The 15,583-nt window shown below is 48.0% G+C and overlaps 9 protein-coding genes across 9 annotated transcripts; 5 read left to right on the top strand and 4 right to left on the bottom strand.

Annotated features, from left to right (window-relative positions):
• Positions 1–427: 427 nt before the first annotated feature.
• Positions 428–2,607, bottom strand: BT62DRAFT_987029 (MFS general substrate transporter). The gene is made up of 9 exons (XM_043190040.1): positions 2,527–2,607; positions 2,350–2,479; positions 1,955–2,300; positions 1,844–1,905; positions 1,757–1,784; positions 1,437–1,703; positions 1,319–1,387; positions 897–1,267; positions 428–841 (listed from the first exon to the last, which is right to left on the bottom strand). Exons 1-9 carry the CDS (start codon positions 2,556–2,558, stop codon positions 704–706), a joined length of 1,443 nt encoding a protein of 480 aa, XP_043040119.1. The 5' UTR covers positions 2,559–2,607; the 3' UTR covers positions 428–703.
• Positions 2,608–3,199: 592 nt separating this feature from the next.
• On the top strand, positions 3,200–4,241 carry BT62DRAFT_1022419 (HAD-like protein). Its single transcript, XM_043178276.1, has 3 exons — positions 3,200–3,266; positions 3,315–3,785; positions 3,835–4,241. The coding sequence occupies exons 1-3, from the start codon at positions 3,230–3,232 to the stop codon at positions 3,966–3,968; spliced, it is 642 nt and encodes a 213-aa protein (XP_043040118.1). The 5' UTR covers positions 3,200–3,229; the 3' UTR covers positions 3,969–4,241.
• Positions 4,242–4,314: 73 nt separating this feature from the next.
• Positions 4,315–4,819, bottom strand: BT62DRAFT_1076158 (uncharacterized protein; the record flags this gene model as incomplete). The annotated part of the gene is made up of 2 exons (XM_043179188.1): positions 4,580–4,819; positions 4,315–4,556 (listed from the first exon to the last, which is right to left on the bottom strand). The coding sequence occupies exons 1-2, from the start codon at positions 4,785–4,787 to the stop codon at positions 4,315–4,317; spliced, it is 450 nt and encodes a 149-aa protein (XP_043040117.1). The 5' UTR covers positions 4,788–4,819.
• A 188-nt stretch (positions 4,820–5,007) lies between these two features.
• On the top strand, positions 5,008–5,572 carry BT62DRAFT_932055 (uncharacterized protein). The gene has a single exon (XM_043186278.1). It carries the CDS (start codon positions 5,079–5,081, stop codon positions 5,322–5,324), a length of 246 nt encoding a protein of 81 aa, XP_043040116.1. The 5' UTR covers positions 5,008–5,078; the 3' UTR covers positions 5,325–5,572.
• A 1,893-nt stretch (positions 5,573–7,465) lies between these two features.
• Positions 7,466–8,475, top strand: BT62DRAFT_932052 (thioredoxin-like protein). The gene is made up of 3 exons (XM_043186277.1): positions 7,466–7,903; positions 7,955–8,034; positions 8,092–8,475. The coding sequence occupies exons 1-3, from the start codon at positions 7,491–7,493 to the stop codon at positions 8,262–8,264; spliced, it is 666 nt and encodes a 221-aa protein (XP_043040115.1). The 5' UTR covers positions 7,466–7,490; the 3' UTR covers positions 8,265–8,475.
• A 456-nt stretch (positions 8,476–8,931) lies between these two features.
• BT62DRAFT_932051 (uncharacterized protein) lies at positions 8,932–9,503 on the bottom strand (the record flags this gene model as incomplete). Its single annotated transcript, XM_043186276.1, has 1 exon — positions 8,932–9,503. Exon 1 carries the CDS (start codon positions 9,438–9,440, stop codon positions 8,934–8,936), a length of 507 nt encoding a protein of 168 aa, XP_043040114.1. The 5' UTR covers positions 9,441–9,503.
• A 613-nt stretch (positions 9,504–10,116) lies between these two features.
• On the top strand, positions 10,117–10,989 carry BT62DRAFT_1076154 (uncharacterized protein; the record flags this gene model as incomplete). The annotated part of the gene is made up of 2 exons (XM_043179187.1): positions 10,117–10,140; positions 10,236–10,989. The coding sequence occupies 2 exons, from the start codon at positions 10,117–10,119 to the stop codon at positions 10,662–10,664; spliced, it is 453 nt and encodes a 150-aa protein (XP_043040113.1). The 3' UTR covers positions 10,665–10,989.
• Positions 10,990–11,243: 254 nt separating this feature from the next.
• BT62DRAFT_895056 (HlyIII-domain-containing protein) lies at positions 11,244–12,672 on the top strand (the record flags this gene model as incomplete). The annotated part of the gene is made up of 7 exons (XM_043183200.1): positions 11,244–11,602; positions 11,657–11,721; positions 11,774–11,993; positions 12,047–12,197; positions 12,246–12,348; positions 12,408–12,524; positions 12,572–12,672. The coding sequence occupies 7 exons, from the start codon at positions 11,244–11,246 to the stop codon at positions 12,670–12,672; spliced, it is 1,116 nt and encodes a 371-aa protein (XP_043040112.1).
• Positions 12,611–14,380, bottom strand: BT62DRAFT_129125 (G-alpha-domain-containing protein). The gene is made up of 10 exons (XM_043179789.1): positions 14,272–14,380; positions 14,169–14,223; positions 13,806–14,112; positions 13,634–13,752; positions 13,463–13,585; positions 13,374–13,413; positions 13,213–13,323; positions 13,082–13,161; positions 12,905–13,030; positions 12,611–12,853 (listed from the first exon to the last, which is right to left on the bottom strand). The coding sequence occupies exons 2-10, from the start codon at positions 14,203–14,205 to the stop codon at positions 12,804–12,806; spliced, it is 993 nt and encodes a 330-aa protein (XP_043040111.1). The 5' UTR covers positions 14,206–14,223; positions 14,272–14,380; the 3' UTR covers positions 12,611–12,803.
• Between the last annotated feature and the right edge of the window lie 1,203 nt (positions 14,381–15,583).

Raw genomic sequence — 15,583 nt, 5'->3', positions numbered from 1 at the left:
CAGTCTTGGCATGCAGGCCATTGAATGTTCGGCAGCAGCTGGAACGGCAGTCCACTATCGTAAGACCGAACATGGATGGACAGCGATGTACGCCGCGCCCTCGTGCTTGAACGTACTCAGGACCGACCTTCCGGCTGACCTCCGCACCAGGACTTTTCTGTTCGCTCCACTCAAACACGACGAACGCGTCGTTCACTTGTGGCATCATGTATGTGTGATCTGTCAAGATATAGATACGGGGTCCAAATCAGAGAAAAGATCACCCATGCTGCTCTCCGCACCAGAACAAAAAAAAACTGGGGTTTCTGTTGTCAATAACGCCATCGATGGTGGCTAATTGTCAGAATGAGTGGAGTATTCTCAGAGTTGGCAGGGAAGCAGAAATACCCGTACCAAAAATTGCTGAATCGCGTTATCGATGTATTCCATGTTGCCTGCAAACCGTAACGCAACCCCAAAGATAATTAAGAATAATGCTACAACAGGACGCCGTTTACTGATGACAACCCATTCTATTAAATAAGGAAGAACGGTGATCAAATCAAGGCACCGTTGCGCCAGTCGCTGGAGGTAATACGGAGAACTTGCGTGATATCCTCTTCAGCTTTTACACAGCCACAGCAGTAAAGTTGAATGATATATCAGTTCCCTACTTATTGTAGAGAAATATCGCCCTGAACTCTTGATTTTGATCCACAAGCCATCAAGGCGGCGATATCGATGCGCGCCTAAACCTCCTCGGCACCCTTTCTGCGATATTGGTAGTACGGTCTGGGTTGCGATAGCTGATTCCGCAAGTGCTCACGAGCAGCGTAATACCCGTGAACAAGATGAGAGGACCCTAAAAACGGATGTCAATTACCCAAAACTTGTGGCATGGATGGATGAACACCTACATAACCCTCCAAACTATAGGGGAATATCGATTTCCCCGTAAACGCCCAAGGATGTAACAAACCCGACGAGATAGGTGTCGAAAGGGCGTTGCCTACTCCTCGTCCAGCCATGAAGATCCCCATCATGATGGATGCCTGGTGGGGGTCGTCGCCTGCTACTGTGGATATGAAACGAGGCCACATTGCTGACCAGCTTGGGGCAAGAAAACCGTAGATGCAGGCGAAAACGAGTAATGGTGCAATGTGGATAGTAAACCCCCAGATGAAGAGAACGGCGAGGGACGAACCGAGGGCAGAGATGAAGATTGATATGCGCAAATCAAAGCGGTCGGAGAGATAGCCTATGAAGATCAGGCCAGGAGCAGAGGCACCTGCAGAGTGAATTCAGGCCAAAACAGTTAACCGAGTAAAATTAAACATACCATTCATTAGAGACAGGGACCAAGTTCCGACAGAGGTCGCATTGTTCAGCCCTAGGTCCGTTGCAAAGGCTACGAAAATATGAGAATTAACCTACGTAGAAGTATAAAGTGAACATACTCGGCAGGTACAAAGTGGGCAAGAACGTTCCTAGTCCTTGGACTAAATTTGCAATGAACAGGACCCAGAAAGGATGGTACTTGAGGAACTGCGTATCTATCGGCCTTTGATGGACGATATGGGATATCGGGACACGAGGCTTGATGTACGGGAAGGCGGGGAGTACAAGGAGGGCAAAGCTGGTTGCCAATGCAAGCATTGTCACCTTGCGTCCGTACTTGTTAAGCAGTGCTTCAGTGATAATTGGCATGACGACACCACCAACACCTGAGTTATACTCGCATTAGCTGGTGCGAGGCATGTCAAAGACATGAACATACCAGTGCCTGAAAAGATAAGTCCGTTTGCCTGCATAGATTTTTTTTAAAAAAAAGTTCGTTTGCCTTGCATCAAAATAACGGACGTACCAATCCTTTTTTGTCCGAGAACCACTCAAACAGATATGTCATGACAGGAAAGTAGAGGAAACCTGAGTGAGATCAGGCATGGTCCACTACAACCCGCTCAACGATGCTTACTTCCACCAATCGAATACATAACACCCTGAGTGAGTACGAGCATTTCCGGGGTGTTCGAAAATGCAGCCCCAATCAGCCCCGCGACACTCAAACACAAGCCAACATACATCATTTGCTTCTTTCGCGCTGGGTATCGTGCAATTACGGGAAGAATCACTATGGATGAGAGGTAGATCAATCCCGTTGAAAGGGACCCAACAAGCGCAAGGAGCGTAGACGACGAGTCTTTGAACTCGTGTGAGGCATAGTAGTTGAGGAAAACACCATAGGAGAAAGGATAAGACCAGACAAGGAGTTCGACGAGCCATGCGCTGACCAAGTAAGCCCAGGCATCGAAACCGTGGTCCTGTTGGACGGTGAGTTGATAGTCAGACGTAATAAGGGTGGATACCAACCATAGGTGGCAAAGAAGTTGCATTGAGGGGTGCATTGTCAGTATGTTCAGCACTATCCTGTGTGAAATTCGACTGGGACGTTGAAGGCGTAGGGCGGAAATCTTCGAGCTCAATTATCTCAGGTCCTTCACTGTAGTGCTGGTCAGCAAAGTCTACATGGAGCGAATGTATATGCACCTTGCAACTACGGAGCCAGATATCATAGACATGGTAGTATTTGAGCGAGAACCCCCCGTCCCGGCGAGTCATTTTTTTTTTCTCTGCCGGAGCATTTCCGAATACCGCTCGGATGATCGCTCTTCCGCAATACGATGAAACGATCATGCACAGGATGAGATATATGTCTAAATTTGTTGCGGAAAAATGTGAATGTTAGGATAGTTTGGAGGTCATGACGGTTTGAGAACAGAATTCACTGAGAAGAGCAGACAACGTGTTAATTTCAAATTTCCAACTGAACTGGACCGAAATAACGCGACCATTATTATTGTAACGTTAACGACCTCCTCTCCTTTGCCATGTTACAGCTTTCGATATCGATAATGCAATGACGGGATGACTGCGGCGCATATATGGAGCTCATATCTACAAAGATCTTGTCCATCGGACCAGGGACAGTGACAGCCTCGTGTACTCTCTTTCCGCATCGAAGTCCACAAAAATCATGGCCACCACAGTAGAATATGTGATTTTCGATTTGGATGGCAAGTCATCCTCGACAAGGGATACACCGAAATCTCACTGGGCTGTTTACAGGACTGTTGGTTGATACAGAAAGGATTCATACTCACGTAACCAGTCCGTTCAAGAATTTCTTAGGTTGCATCCCCTTATTCACAACATACTGGCAGATCAGATCCTTGCACATCATGGCGAGGAGATGACCTGGGACATCAAATCAGGATGCATGGGTAAACGTGCGTCTAGCAAATCTTTTGCTATCGAACCTGACAACCATTGAGTAGCCGAAAGAGCTTCTGCTGAGCACCTTCTCTCCTTCTTTCCCTCAATCTCGCTATCTGTCGATTCTTACATCGAACAGAAGAATATCCTTCAAGACAAACTCCTACCCTCCGTCCCTCTTCTCCCCGGTGTACGCAAGCTCGTGCGGCACCTCCGAAAGCACAGGATTCCGATCGCAGTGGCGACTAGTTCCGGGCGATTGAGGTATGAGAAAAAGACGGGTCACCTAGGCGACGTATTTGAGTGTTTCGAAGGGAACGTCGTATGCGCCGATGACGAGAAGTGGAGAGGACAGGCTATGAGAGGAAAGCCGGCGCCTGATATTTTCTTGGTCGCAGCTAGAGAGTTACTGGGAAGGGATGTAGGTGAGCCCGGCGCAGTCTCGGGAGACCAGATATCGGAGAGGAAGAAAGGTCTAGTGTTTGAGGATGGATTCGCTGGCGTGCAAGCTGGCAAGCGAGCTGGGATGAACGGTTTGTTGATACGTTATCTCTACCGACATCAATGCTGATGGAATCCCAGTGGTGTGGGTCCCGGATAGCAACCTTCTGGGTGTGAAATATACTGGAGAAGAAAAGGCAGATGTTACTCTCAGATCCATTGAAGATTTCATTCCAGAGAAATGGGGTCTTCCGCTCTATGATGAGGAGTCGTAGTCTTGCGTTCATTAGATTGCTATGTATGCGTCTTTTTCATATGCTATAAGCACTTGCTAGTGAATCCCTGTTTAGACATAGATCTTTCTATCGGTGCTGTACATGACCATCAAAAAATTCCATTTCAAGGAGCTATGACACGAGTAGCCTTCTTCGCCAACTCGTCGGCCTTGTTCATCTCTCGAGGAATTATCCAAAATCCCACATTAATATCCTCATTTTCCACACCTGACAGCTTCGTTCAATTTCAAATATAGATCAAGATTCGCGAGTCACTTTCCTTGGCACGTGCGCATTCCCTTTGTCTGATACTAGCCAGTTCGCTGCGGGTTGGGAATTTGAAAGACTACACTTGGGCAACCACTTTGTCATTTCCAGCACAAAGTCGGATACGATGATCCATTGAGGACGAGTCACAGGACCCAGAGTTTTTTCTCGTGTTATGGGTCTTGAATGTCTGGAGTTCATGCCTCTTGTCACCCTGGTATTTCTCCCCGTCTGTCTCAAATCGCTGCATACGTATCTTCTCTAGTCCTTGAAGGGCAGCCGACAGCTCCGTACGTTGACTAGTCTTTTCCGCGCCCGGATCTAATGTATGTCAACGGGAATACCGCAGGGAAATAAATTCTCTTTGAAAGTCTGGTAGTAGCAGCACGCTGCAGGATATGCGCCACAGTAGGTGCATTGAGCGGTCAATTCGTTGAGGGTCCAGTCCGTGACGAGTCGTTCGCAAAAGAGGGACCTGCGGTCAAATATTCCTTCGCGGTTATAAGGAAAAAGGGGGCTCACATTTAGCAGTTGACGCTGCAATTTGTGCATTGTTTTTGTTAGCTTGATTCAGATTCAACGATCCATATGAAGATAAATTGTTCAATTAAATAAGCTTGATACAGTGGAAGAAATATTAAGATGGATTAAAATACACATGAACAGATATGGCGAAGATTTCTACGGCCCGTCATGCCCAATAGGTAGATCGTCCGGTTTGAGATAAACGTGGAGACTCGGGCGAGATGACGGGGAAGGGCATTAGCGGAGGGCGATCGGTGTAGAATGGGGCGGCCCGTCTCTCGCCGACATGTAGCTGGATCACACCAGTGCAAACGGTGGATGTGGTGCACCCAAAAAAGCCCATATCCTATCCCGGTATGCTCGCAGAGCAGCTGCGTCATGCAGACTCTGCTGAATCTCCCACACAAACTCGTCAAACCGGAGGTGAAAGTCTACATCTTCCGTCCCACGGCCCCGTCGGAGAATCCACCGCGCTACTTCGTGGTTCCACTCTTGCGAAACCCGACGGAGAGCGAGGCGAAGCTGGTCCCTGCCATCCAACATCTGATCACGGAGTGCTACTAGACGGGATAGGCACCCTCCGAATCGCTGCTCTGGGAGATCGCCACCCTGGATAGAGAGGGATATCAGAGTTCCCCGATTCGAAATCGTGGTCCCGCCACGCTCGATGCCAACTAGACAGTCATGTATCAGTGCAGAAGCGATCTCGACAAAACTGTTCGTGGGGTCTTCAAGTGGTGTTACAGAACTGTATCCGGCCATGCCAGATTTGCCGCAGGTTGTCGTCTTTTTAAGGGACCCATAACAAAAGCGCGTTATATACTACAAGGCGACCGACACAACAAGGGATGTACGTCAACGATCACAGACAACACATAGTTGTAACCATCAAAAGCTGGTGAGAGGTGTGGCTGATGATCGGCACCGAAGCGCAAGGTGAATTCACCTTCTCCTTGGAGATATACCGTGGACAGCGTACCGTGCGGTACTCCGGACAGTATGTAAATGGTACACAGTAGATACTCTGGTCATCGTCTAGCGTATCTTCAACGCACCCGCCATTTGGAACAGGGTGGTGCCCGTATTGGAAGGCATTGAAATGTCATCGAAATTGGGCCTTACGTGGAGAAAGACAAAAGGTCGTGCGATCCTCCATCCCCTGCTAAGACCTTTATGTCCTCTACATCTTGGAATAATTGTTCCATGACCTCCCCTGCCCTGAGAAATGTCCAACCTTGGTGCAAGTATCATGGAGTTGGAAATAACGACGGCTGGGAAGAAGAATTTGCCCGCCCGTCGTATCAGTGAGTGACACTTAGGGAGGAAGTCCATATTCAACATTTTGACACGGAGGATATGTATGGATTTTATATGTATTATTGTCATCCTATACAAATCTCGCGTTCAAAAGGAAGAGGAAGAAAACTAATTCACTTACGTCCCTAATTGGATGAAGAAAGATGCGGAGCCCGTCAAACTCAACGTGATAGTCAGCTGCTATCGTGAACGTATTCGCCGGTCTGTGAACGTTATCTTGATTGGGCTCTTTGACAACTGAAGTTTCAGCAAATCATTGAACAACGACGCCCATTCCAACTGACAAGCAAAATTGAGGTTAGATGGAACTACAGACAAATGTAAGGGGAAGATAGACAAACTTTTCTCTGCGCGGCATCAGTCGTCCCGTCTATACGGCCCGTCATCGATTCACTTAATATGTGACCCAGCTGTGTATGTGTTATCCTCCCCCCGGCTGTTACATCGACCGTTGTCAAGCTACTTTTCAAGCTGACCGTGTCCACCTTCCCCGACACTATACACCGATAATTGTCTCGCACCAAAGCCTGAGAAGCTTCAACGGAGAACAACACTCTAAAATTCTACCTACCAGCTTTGTGGCATTACTTGAACTGACAGTAGGCTGCGCCAAAAGGGCTGCGATGTTGGCTGTCGTTGCGTCGAATGATGGTCGGGAACTGAGACTGACGTAGGCCTCGGTATTGCACCCTTCGGATTTTTAACTTGTTGCAATGAACATCATTCTTGCACGGCGTAGACGAGGACGAGAACGTCCAGATCCTAATCATAACATATATATATGCCAAGCCGGCAAGAAATTCGCCATTATCGTTGCAAAAGGAGATTTCTCGTGCCAGAAAAGCCTTGCCTTGGTTATAAGGAGCGTGACTAAGTTCAGAAGCCCAGGACTCGCGCCACAACTTCTGGGCTGAATTTGAACATGACGGCAGAAGACTCTTTCTCAAGGCCATCCAAGAGCAGGTGCCAGCTAGTACCGCCAGTAGCTTCGAGGTTCAGACAAGATTGATATGCTTCGTGTTCATCAGAGAATGAGTCAAAAGGGTTTCGAGGCATAATAGTTGTCAGAGGTGGGTTGTCGAGGTTTGAAAATTGAAGCTTGGTGGCTGGTGGCTGAGCCGGCAGATATCACGGCAGGTCCAAATTAGAAACATGGTTTAGTTTAAAGTGACGAACTGTTGAACAACCTGATGGACATTTGGCGGGGCATTCAGTGGGGGGGGGGGGGGCGTTTGCTACGGCTGCACTAAGCGGTGGAAGTTTGGTCGGTGCACGATGTGAACCGTATTTCTTCCTTCGGCGATCATGTCTAAAAATTGCCGCAACAAAAATAGATGTGGGTACGAACACAGCCACCGCTCGTTCCTCAAATACCCCACCTGTGCTGGCAACGAGACTTGACCGCACCAAGCCATGAACGTTTCCAAACATTCAACCGGCGCGTCTCCCATCCGTCGGCGTCGCCTCATCATCTTCCTCGCCATCCTGACTGCCTTCGTCCTCTACTTTCGCTCATCTCTGTCCCTACCCGAGTCCCTCAAGGATGTGGGGGATTCCGTCCTTTCACGAGCATCGGTCGCCAAGCTGGCCTTGACCAAACAACGTAAACGGCCGGTGGATGAGATATATGGGTTGATACACCTGGTGACGGGTGACGTCGAGCATGAGCATATCCTTAGTCATAGCATGACGATGCTCGACCCAACTAAGCCGCTTGACATGCGTATTTATGCTGCAGATGAGGGCGACGACGTAGATTGGGAAGTAGAAAGGAAGATGCTGGATAAGCGGTTCCCAGTGGTCGTGTTCAGTAAGAGTTACTGCCAGTGAGTATGTCGGCCATCTTGATATCCATTATATTGAGACGTCTTGAACAGATTCTCCAAGCGAGCCAAGACGCTATTAGAGTCGTACGACCTCGATCCACCCGTGAAGATTATCGAGGTCGATTTGAGAGGTGTGCCATGTCTGTTTCTGTGCTTTATTTTATTTTTTACTTATTCTTCCTTGACAGATGACTCGGTCCAGTTAAAATCACTTCTCACGCGTCTAACATCCCATAGTACATTCCCCAACATTGTTGTCCGAGGAAATTCTATCGGAGGTAGTGATGACTTGGCGAAGCTGCATGCTGAGGGCAAATTGAAGGGCATCCTCCAGGGGGCCGGAGTGAAAGTAAAGGGGTAAATATATTGGAATGGCTGTACAATATCAAGGCGCATATGGGCGGACTGGTTTGTAATCTTGTAACTCGCTTTATGTGTAGGGACTGATCTGTATTCCTGGGAAAAACCTGATGTATCACGAACGGTATTTGTTGTAGTATCAAGGAGATTTTTCTGCTTGACGATGCTTCCGTCGACGTCCTGACTACAAATGACAGCGTTTATGCACTAGAACACCAGAATTATTTAAGGGCGCGGCAATCAACATCATTCATTGCGAAACGGGCTTGCAACGCCGTGAAAGGAAACAAGCAGTCCTAAAACGCAATGAATATGAAACATCCCGTCCCTTATGGAACGATATTACTATGGTAGATAGTTACTGTGTAAACTGAAATCCCGTATTTTTTTGGTTCTGTCATGGCGACATACCTACAGATCAGTTCGTTGCCGAGGGTCATGCGTAGAAGGTTGGTTGTACATGGAAGACCATATACGAAGGACCACTAATGTTATACAGAATTAAAACTAATAGAAATGCGCTCACCCGCGATGCAGTTGAAGCGAAGCGAGAACTAAATTATTTGAATACATACGTCAAGGCTACCCTCACTCCTCTATACTGAATGAAACGCCTCGTTGCAAATTCTGCACAACTCTAATATATTAGACTATATAAGCCAAGTGTTTATCAGTATAACAGTAGATCCATCAATTCCCAAACGCTGAGCATGCTCGCTCTCTCCTCCTGAGTGGTCCGAAATTTCTGTGAGTCTAACTCCAGCGGCAAAATCGACGTCACTTTCCTGATGTTCAAGACGATTGTGTTCTGGAGCCTGTCGAGCGACAATTGCGGGCCTTGAGAGTGACAGTTTGAATCACCCTTCCTGACTTCAACAACAGCTTGATGGTTAGCTGGTTTCTGGTTCGTCGCAGCCCGGCTGCCACCAGCGTTCTCGTCTTTCTGTCCAGATAGTGCTAGATAACGAAGCCATCCGGTAGCAGCGTCATCTGCTGGGCGATACTTTTGTGATGCAGAAGAGTAGATGAGATTATCAAGAGAGACAGAGTCTTTCGAGACATAGCAGATTGAGGTAGCTGTGGATGGGCACACAGCTGTCGAACGGAGAAGGCGAGCAGGCCGGTTCTTGCGTGAACGATGGAGCAGTATGAGCGGCATTATAATGGCGAGATTCATGGTTCAGGTAGAAATGAAGGGCTGACTGATAGAAAGAATGTGAAGGGACGCAAAGATGCTCAAATGTTGCGGAGTATGTGTGTGTTGTTTCCTTTTTAGGGTTTATACTCGCGTGATTTCGCGTGACGTCACGCGTCTGATCCGCCAAATCAGTGCTGGGGTCGGTTGCTTTTTTGGACCTAAAAACTGATCTTAAAACTGTCGTGCTTTTTTAATCATCTTCTTTCATTCATAAAACAGGATCTAGAAAACATAATGAAAAAGCCTTTTGTAATGGTTTTATGCACCAAAAAGACCAAGTTTTTAACAAAGAAAATGCCATTTCCATTGTTCAGAAACAATGGAAAGCTTTTTTTGATCTGTTTTTCTTGTTGTTTTTCTTATATTAAAAAAGGACAAAAGGGAGCTCTTTTTATCTTGTTCTTAGGATGTCCTTTTTTTCTGTCAAGATTGCATGGAAAGTCACAACATACTGCCTTTTCAAACCTAAAAATATACCTGCCCCAGTACTGAATCAGGCCTTACTTGCAAAGGGAACCACTTTCTTTACATGAATCTCATCTCCCATGCCTCCTCAAAAGTGCAGCAAACTGGATTTTTCTGAGGATATTGGCACGGATGAGAAAAAATTCGGAAAGCAAAGCTCGAGGGGAGGACTTGCCCAATTGGCAGAGAGATGCCTCTGGACGTGTGGTTCGAGGTGCGCCATGTCAAGTGGAACCATGTCGCTCTGTTTCTTATGAGTGTCTAGATTTTTGGGTGGCTAGGTCCAGCTGACTTATTGCAATTGGCAAGGTCAACAGAGGATATTCGCAAAGTCTTGATGAGACTAGGAAGAATCTGCTGGTCATAATTATCCGTGACTACACCACCGCTTCTTCTCGATATCCCTGTACCAAAGTTCTTCCTGGACTAGCCGACTTCTATACCTTCCAGTCCATCAAAGAGATTCTTGAACGCCCTGCGGATGTGATGGTTGATGCCGACACTTTTTCTTCCCTCTTCTCCGAGCTCCCAGATTTATGCGATGAATGGAGATTATCTCTAGATGACCAATTATTAGCGCGTTTTTCAGATCTGGAGCATTGTCTCAGCATGAGTACGAACGCCTTGAACATCATGGATGTCACATGGGACCGTAGGACCACTTTGCAAGAAATACTTGATACATACACACTCGGAGCAGCCACCTACTACACCTTCACTCCGGACTCGATTTCTTAGGCGTTTACATAGACCCTAGTGCCTGAACACCACCAGCGTGCTTGAGAGAGGCCGTTATAACACCCCTGACGTGATCAACTCCACAAAACACCTTAGTCTCGCTGCTCAGAGTGTCCTCTTCTGCAGTACATGCAACACTCCGCAGTTTTACTCTCAGGTACTCGCTCATCGCTGTCTTACCGAGGTCAGCATTCAGAAGAATAAAAAGACAATTCTTCTAAATTGGACCCTACAATATCCTTTTTCCATATATCCGGAGCGGTTTCGCAAGCCATGGAGTGTGTCGGGTTTGCTGCTAGATGAGCAGTTGACGAAGATAGTGAAGGACATCATCCGTGTTCTTGGTTTCGCTTGTTTGGTTGGAACAAGTCTCAAGTTCAAGGAAGAAGGACGCCGAGAACGGGTAGATGAGGCCGAATGAGGAAGTTGCGGCACCCTTGATGATGCACATTGCATTGTGACACCATGTCCTCTCTGATTTATCTTTAATACTGCCCTCACTTTCGCTTCATTCTCTTTTCTTCTCTTCTTAATATCTACATGGACCCTATCCACAATGGTAGCCAGACGCGTCGTAGGATGTTCTCGACGACACAGCGACGTGAGGAATCATCCGACTCGGACCAAGACCCTTTCGACAGCGAACAGCCAGCTAACAAGCTTTTTGACCCGCTGCACCGTCTGTATTCCCATATATCCTCGACTGGACTCTTCGTCGCCCTGGCAGCAGTAAGATTGCGCTCTGTCGCTCTCCTTGACTCTGCTTTCCCCGAAGTGTCGGCCTCCCCTCATGTGGTTCATGTTGGGGACAGCATGGAGCGAGCAACGGAGGACGTAGCTAAAGCGATCAAGAGCTCATTCCAGGGAGTGCACTTGATCCATTACTCTGACCTTCCTGATAAATGGCGTAACAACCCGTTTGTTACCCAAGGTTATAGGTGAGCACTGCCCACCGCAGTGATTGTTTATGTATGCACTGATAATCTCGCAAGGTTTATACCCATAGAGAGATGGCCTCTCATCATATTATCCTTATTCGCATTCCATAATGAAACGCGTACGCGCTGACTTTTTTGCACACTACCCTTTGTGCTAACAACTCTGCCTAGTTAATATACACACTCACCTAATACCATTCCTCATTTTGGGAATTAATTCGATACCACTTTTCGATTCCGAATTCATCAACGCACCAGCACCGGAGAAGTTCTTCATGGCGTTTGTCCTGCTCTGTTTGTTTTGCAGTTCGGTATGGCACACCATGTCGGGGTGTGCACATCATGGTAGTATGCAGTTTTGTGCCAAGGTGGACTACATCGGGATTGGATGGTACGCCTTGACATGTCCACCATGACGAGTTACCACTAACTTGGGATCGACAGGCTGATCAGTGCAAGCGTCGCTTCGGTCGTGTACTACGGATTCCAGTGCCATCCTAGCATCAACCAGATCTTCCTCGCCCTGTGCGTTACAACGGGACTGGCAGGAAACGTCTTTCCTTTCATGGAATGGTTCAACCGTCAAGAAAACCGCGTAGGTCCCCATTTCTCGTTCGCTCTCCTTCTGACCGCCTTCGAACAGATATGGCGCGTCCTATTCTTTGTCGCACTCGCTCTTTCGTCCATCGCACCCCTAGCAACATACTCGATGTTATACTCACCGCTTCAGACGTTTTACTTTGTCTGTGAGTGGTCTGCGCATATGTTCTGACTCCGAGTCCTTGTGACCCCCCCCCCCTCCCAGCTCCCGTCATACCTTCCCTTCTATCCTATGTCGTTGGACTGATATTCTACGTGAGCCACGTACCGGAGCGGTTCCTTTCTAATAAATGGCATCAGCGATTAGATGCCTTTGGAGGAGGTCAGTTCATTGTGTTTGACTCAACGTATGTCCTGATCCAACCTCAGGGTCCCACTGCATATGGCATTGCTTCATTGTCCTCGCGGTGATACTCCATAGGTCTGCTATACGTGATATGAATAATGATGGCCTCGTATGCACGGCATAACTCACATCCATAGGACCACCTTAGGAACGAACTGAACGCGATGCTTTCCTCATATATCACTTACATAAAACAATACTAGCACCAGTGTGAACGTACAACAACAATTCAAATAAATCAAAGATCCATCCCCTCTAAACAAACTCGGCCATCTTCAAATGTTCCCTCAATATCCCATCACGAACTGCACCACGGTTGTCACTCATCACACTAAACCTCAGAGATTGAGACGTACCACTCTTCAACGTAACCGCCGTAGCTTTAGTGTCAGTGACACTTGTCGGATACACATATATCGTCCGACCCTTGGCAGCAGGCGGACTTTTCGTACGCGCGATCTCTCGAAACCGGTCTCGCATCCCTAGGATCGCTCAGCGGAGGAAAGCAAACGGAGAAAGCAAATTGGACATACATCTCACGACCGCCCCTACCTCCTCTTCCCCTTTATACCCGCGGACCCAGTCCGTCCATCGAACACCGGATTTTAGTTTGCTAGAGGGATTAGGCGGAGGGAGGGGAAAAGAAGTGCGGAAAGAACTGTACCATTTGAGCAAGTCGCACTTGTTGAGGAACACAATCAGCGTCGTGCGTGCAAGAAGGGGCGTAGAGGTGATAGCGTGCCAGAGGGCTAGCGTGTCGCCGAGATGTGTTACGCTAAATATGGTCAGAAGGGTGCAGGGTGCCAGTCAGGCAACGAGCCAAACCTGGGATCCTCAGGGAGTGGTGTATCGAACGGCGAGAGGGCTAGCGCAGAATATTAGAGAACATAAAGGGCGAAAATAGAACCACTCACGGGCCAAGAATATGATGGCATTCACACCATCGAAAAAAGGAAGCCAGGCGCGTCGCTGGGTGCGAGCACCACCGACGTCATACAGTGCCCAAGGCTGCGAAAAGGTAGGATGTTGACCTGGGGCTACCAAGACCTTAGTTGGAGCGCAGACGTTCAAACGAGGATAATCACCTGGAGGAAATGGAATTCGCCATTCTTGTACGCCCATCGTACGCAGTCGAGCACGTAAGACGTCATCATCAGAAGGTGTATAGGACGAGATGGCTATTCGGTCGAGATCATTTAGAAAACTGTTTAGCATGGATCAATTGGCATCATCGTCAGGGTTGCTAAAAATACGCACAATCCAGCCCCTTCCTCTACGCGAATGCCCTTCTGTCGGAGTGCAGTACGCACGCGTTCATCGAGCCACAGATGTCGAATATCTTCGCGGAGGGACGTGATGACATCCTGGGCCTCGGCCGTTTCTCGTAAGAGAGACGCCGGGTTAGGGCTATGTGAGAGCTGAGCAAGCGAACGAACTGATAGCTCTGGTGTAACTGGGACAGTAGAATCTGAGAGTCGATGACGGAGATCTGTCTCGACGCGTCTGAGTGGGATGAGGCGCAGGCGAAGAAGGCGCAGGTCGGGTGGTAGCTGTTCGATGTCGTCTAAGGCATCGAGTATGATTCCTACAGAGCGTATCAAGTTGAGCTGAATGACAGACCGCCATGAGGCCCGCTCGGCGCGAAACGCGGCAGCATCGTGGGCGAGACGAAAATCTGAATTAGTTAGAACAATGTTGAGCAACCTGCGACTGATGAGCATACTCTTTATTACGGTACTTTTCCCGCTCTCGCTCTGCCCCAGCAAAAGAACCTTGACCACTGGGTTGTCCTTCAGACGTTTCCTCTCAAGGCGGATGCTCTCATCGATGGCCAGTGACTCTGGTGTCGGTTTCGTGGACACAGCGAAGGGATCTACCGTCATCTTGAAAGGAGAGAGGGAACCTAGATTGCAGAAACCTCGCCCTGAAAAGTGGGAACCGTCAGCTGATAAGTAGGTAATTTGAGAATGACGCGAAGGTACTGATGGAACGGGAGAAGTCCGGTTTTCGTGTGATAGATGGATATCGATATTGTGGGTTATCGCCGTTTTCTCCTTGGCGGTCGTCGTGGTCGTCGCTGCCTGAACAACGACGGCCACCGACAATGCCTCGGATGGTGGTCGCTGACAAGAACTGTCAGCAGGAAATCCACCGAAATACGTCACCACGTGGCCTCGCTCCCGGCGGGAAAGGGCCGCGTTACCGGCGCAAGCAATATTGAAGCAGAAGTCCAAATTCGCACTTTGCCTTGTTCGATACTCTGTATCACCACATGCTTCTCTTCAGGATGCAGAAGCGCCCTGGTGTCCTATGTTCGAATGCTCACATGTCATATTCATGCATTCTTGAATCTTTGTTACTCGAAAAAGTCAATGGACTCCGACTCTCTTCTTGAACGCAGCAGCACTTCTGCTATATAGCATATTCCCGCCACTCCGCATGATATATCTTTCAGAGAAACATACTTATACGCCACCTACGCGTGAATTCCAACCGCCGAAACGAAGTCGGTGCTTCGTATGTAACTTCAGTTAAACTATGCCCTCCGGGGAAGCGATGAAACGCGAATGTCTTCTGCTAACGTACTGCGTAACTTAATGAATACATAAAGATAATGGCAGATTTGTACGCCAAACCCCCTTTCCAAGAACCGACGAGCTGGTGTGTGCACTAGAATAGTAACGTGATTTACCGGAGAAAACGAGCTAGAACCGGTGATTCCAAAATGTCGGGATGGTACAGAAAGAAAGTAGTGTGAGAACAATTTTCAAAAGAGACTGAAAAGGCAGAAGATAGATAATGCAATAAAGAATAGGAACCGCAAGGCCCGAAAGGAAGGTCAAGGATTCATCCATGATAAACATATATCCAAGATGAGGGAGACGACAGCATTCGAGACTCACCTGACCTTGACGGAAACAAAGTGATTGAAATTTACCAGAGCCACGGCTCATTAACTCTCCACAGAAGCAATACTGTTTAAGCTCCACAACCCAAGATTCTGTGGCCGAATATGACAGGAAAAGCCTTCGGAC

This window comes from Guyanagaster necrorhizus (genome assembly GCF_019112545.1).
Source record: "Guyanagaster necrorhizus MCA 3950 unplaced genomic scaffold BT62scaffold_12, whole genome shotgun sequence".
Lineage (NCBI taxonomy): Eukaryota > Fungi > Basidiomycota > Agaricomycetes > Agaricales > Physalacriaceae > Guyanagaster > Guyanagaster necrorhizus.
Note: the sequence above shows the minus strand (reverse complement) of the source record. Positions and strands in the feature narration are given on the sequence as shown.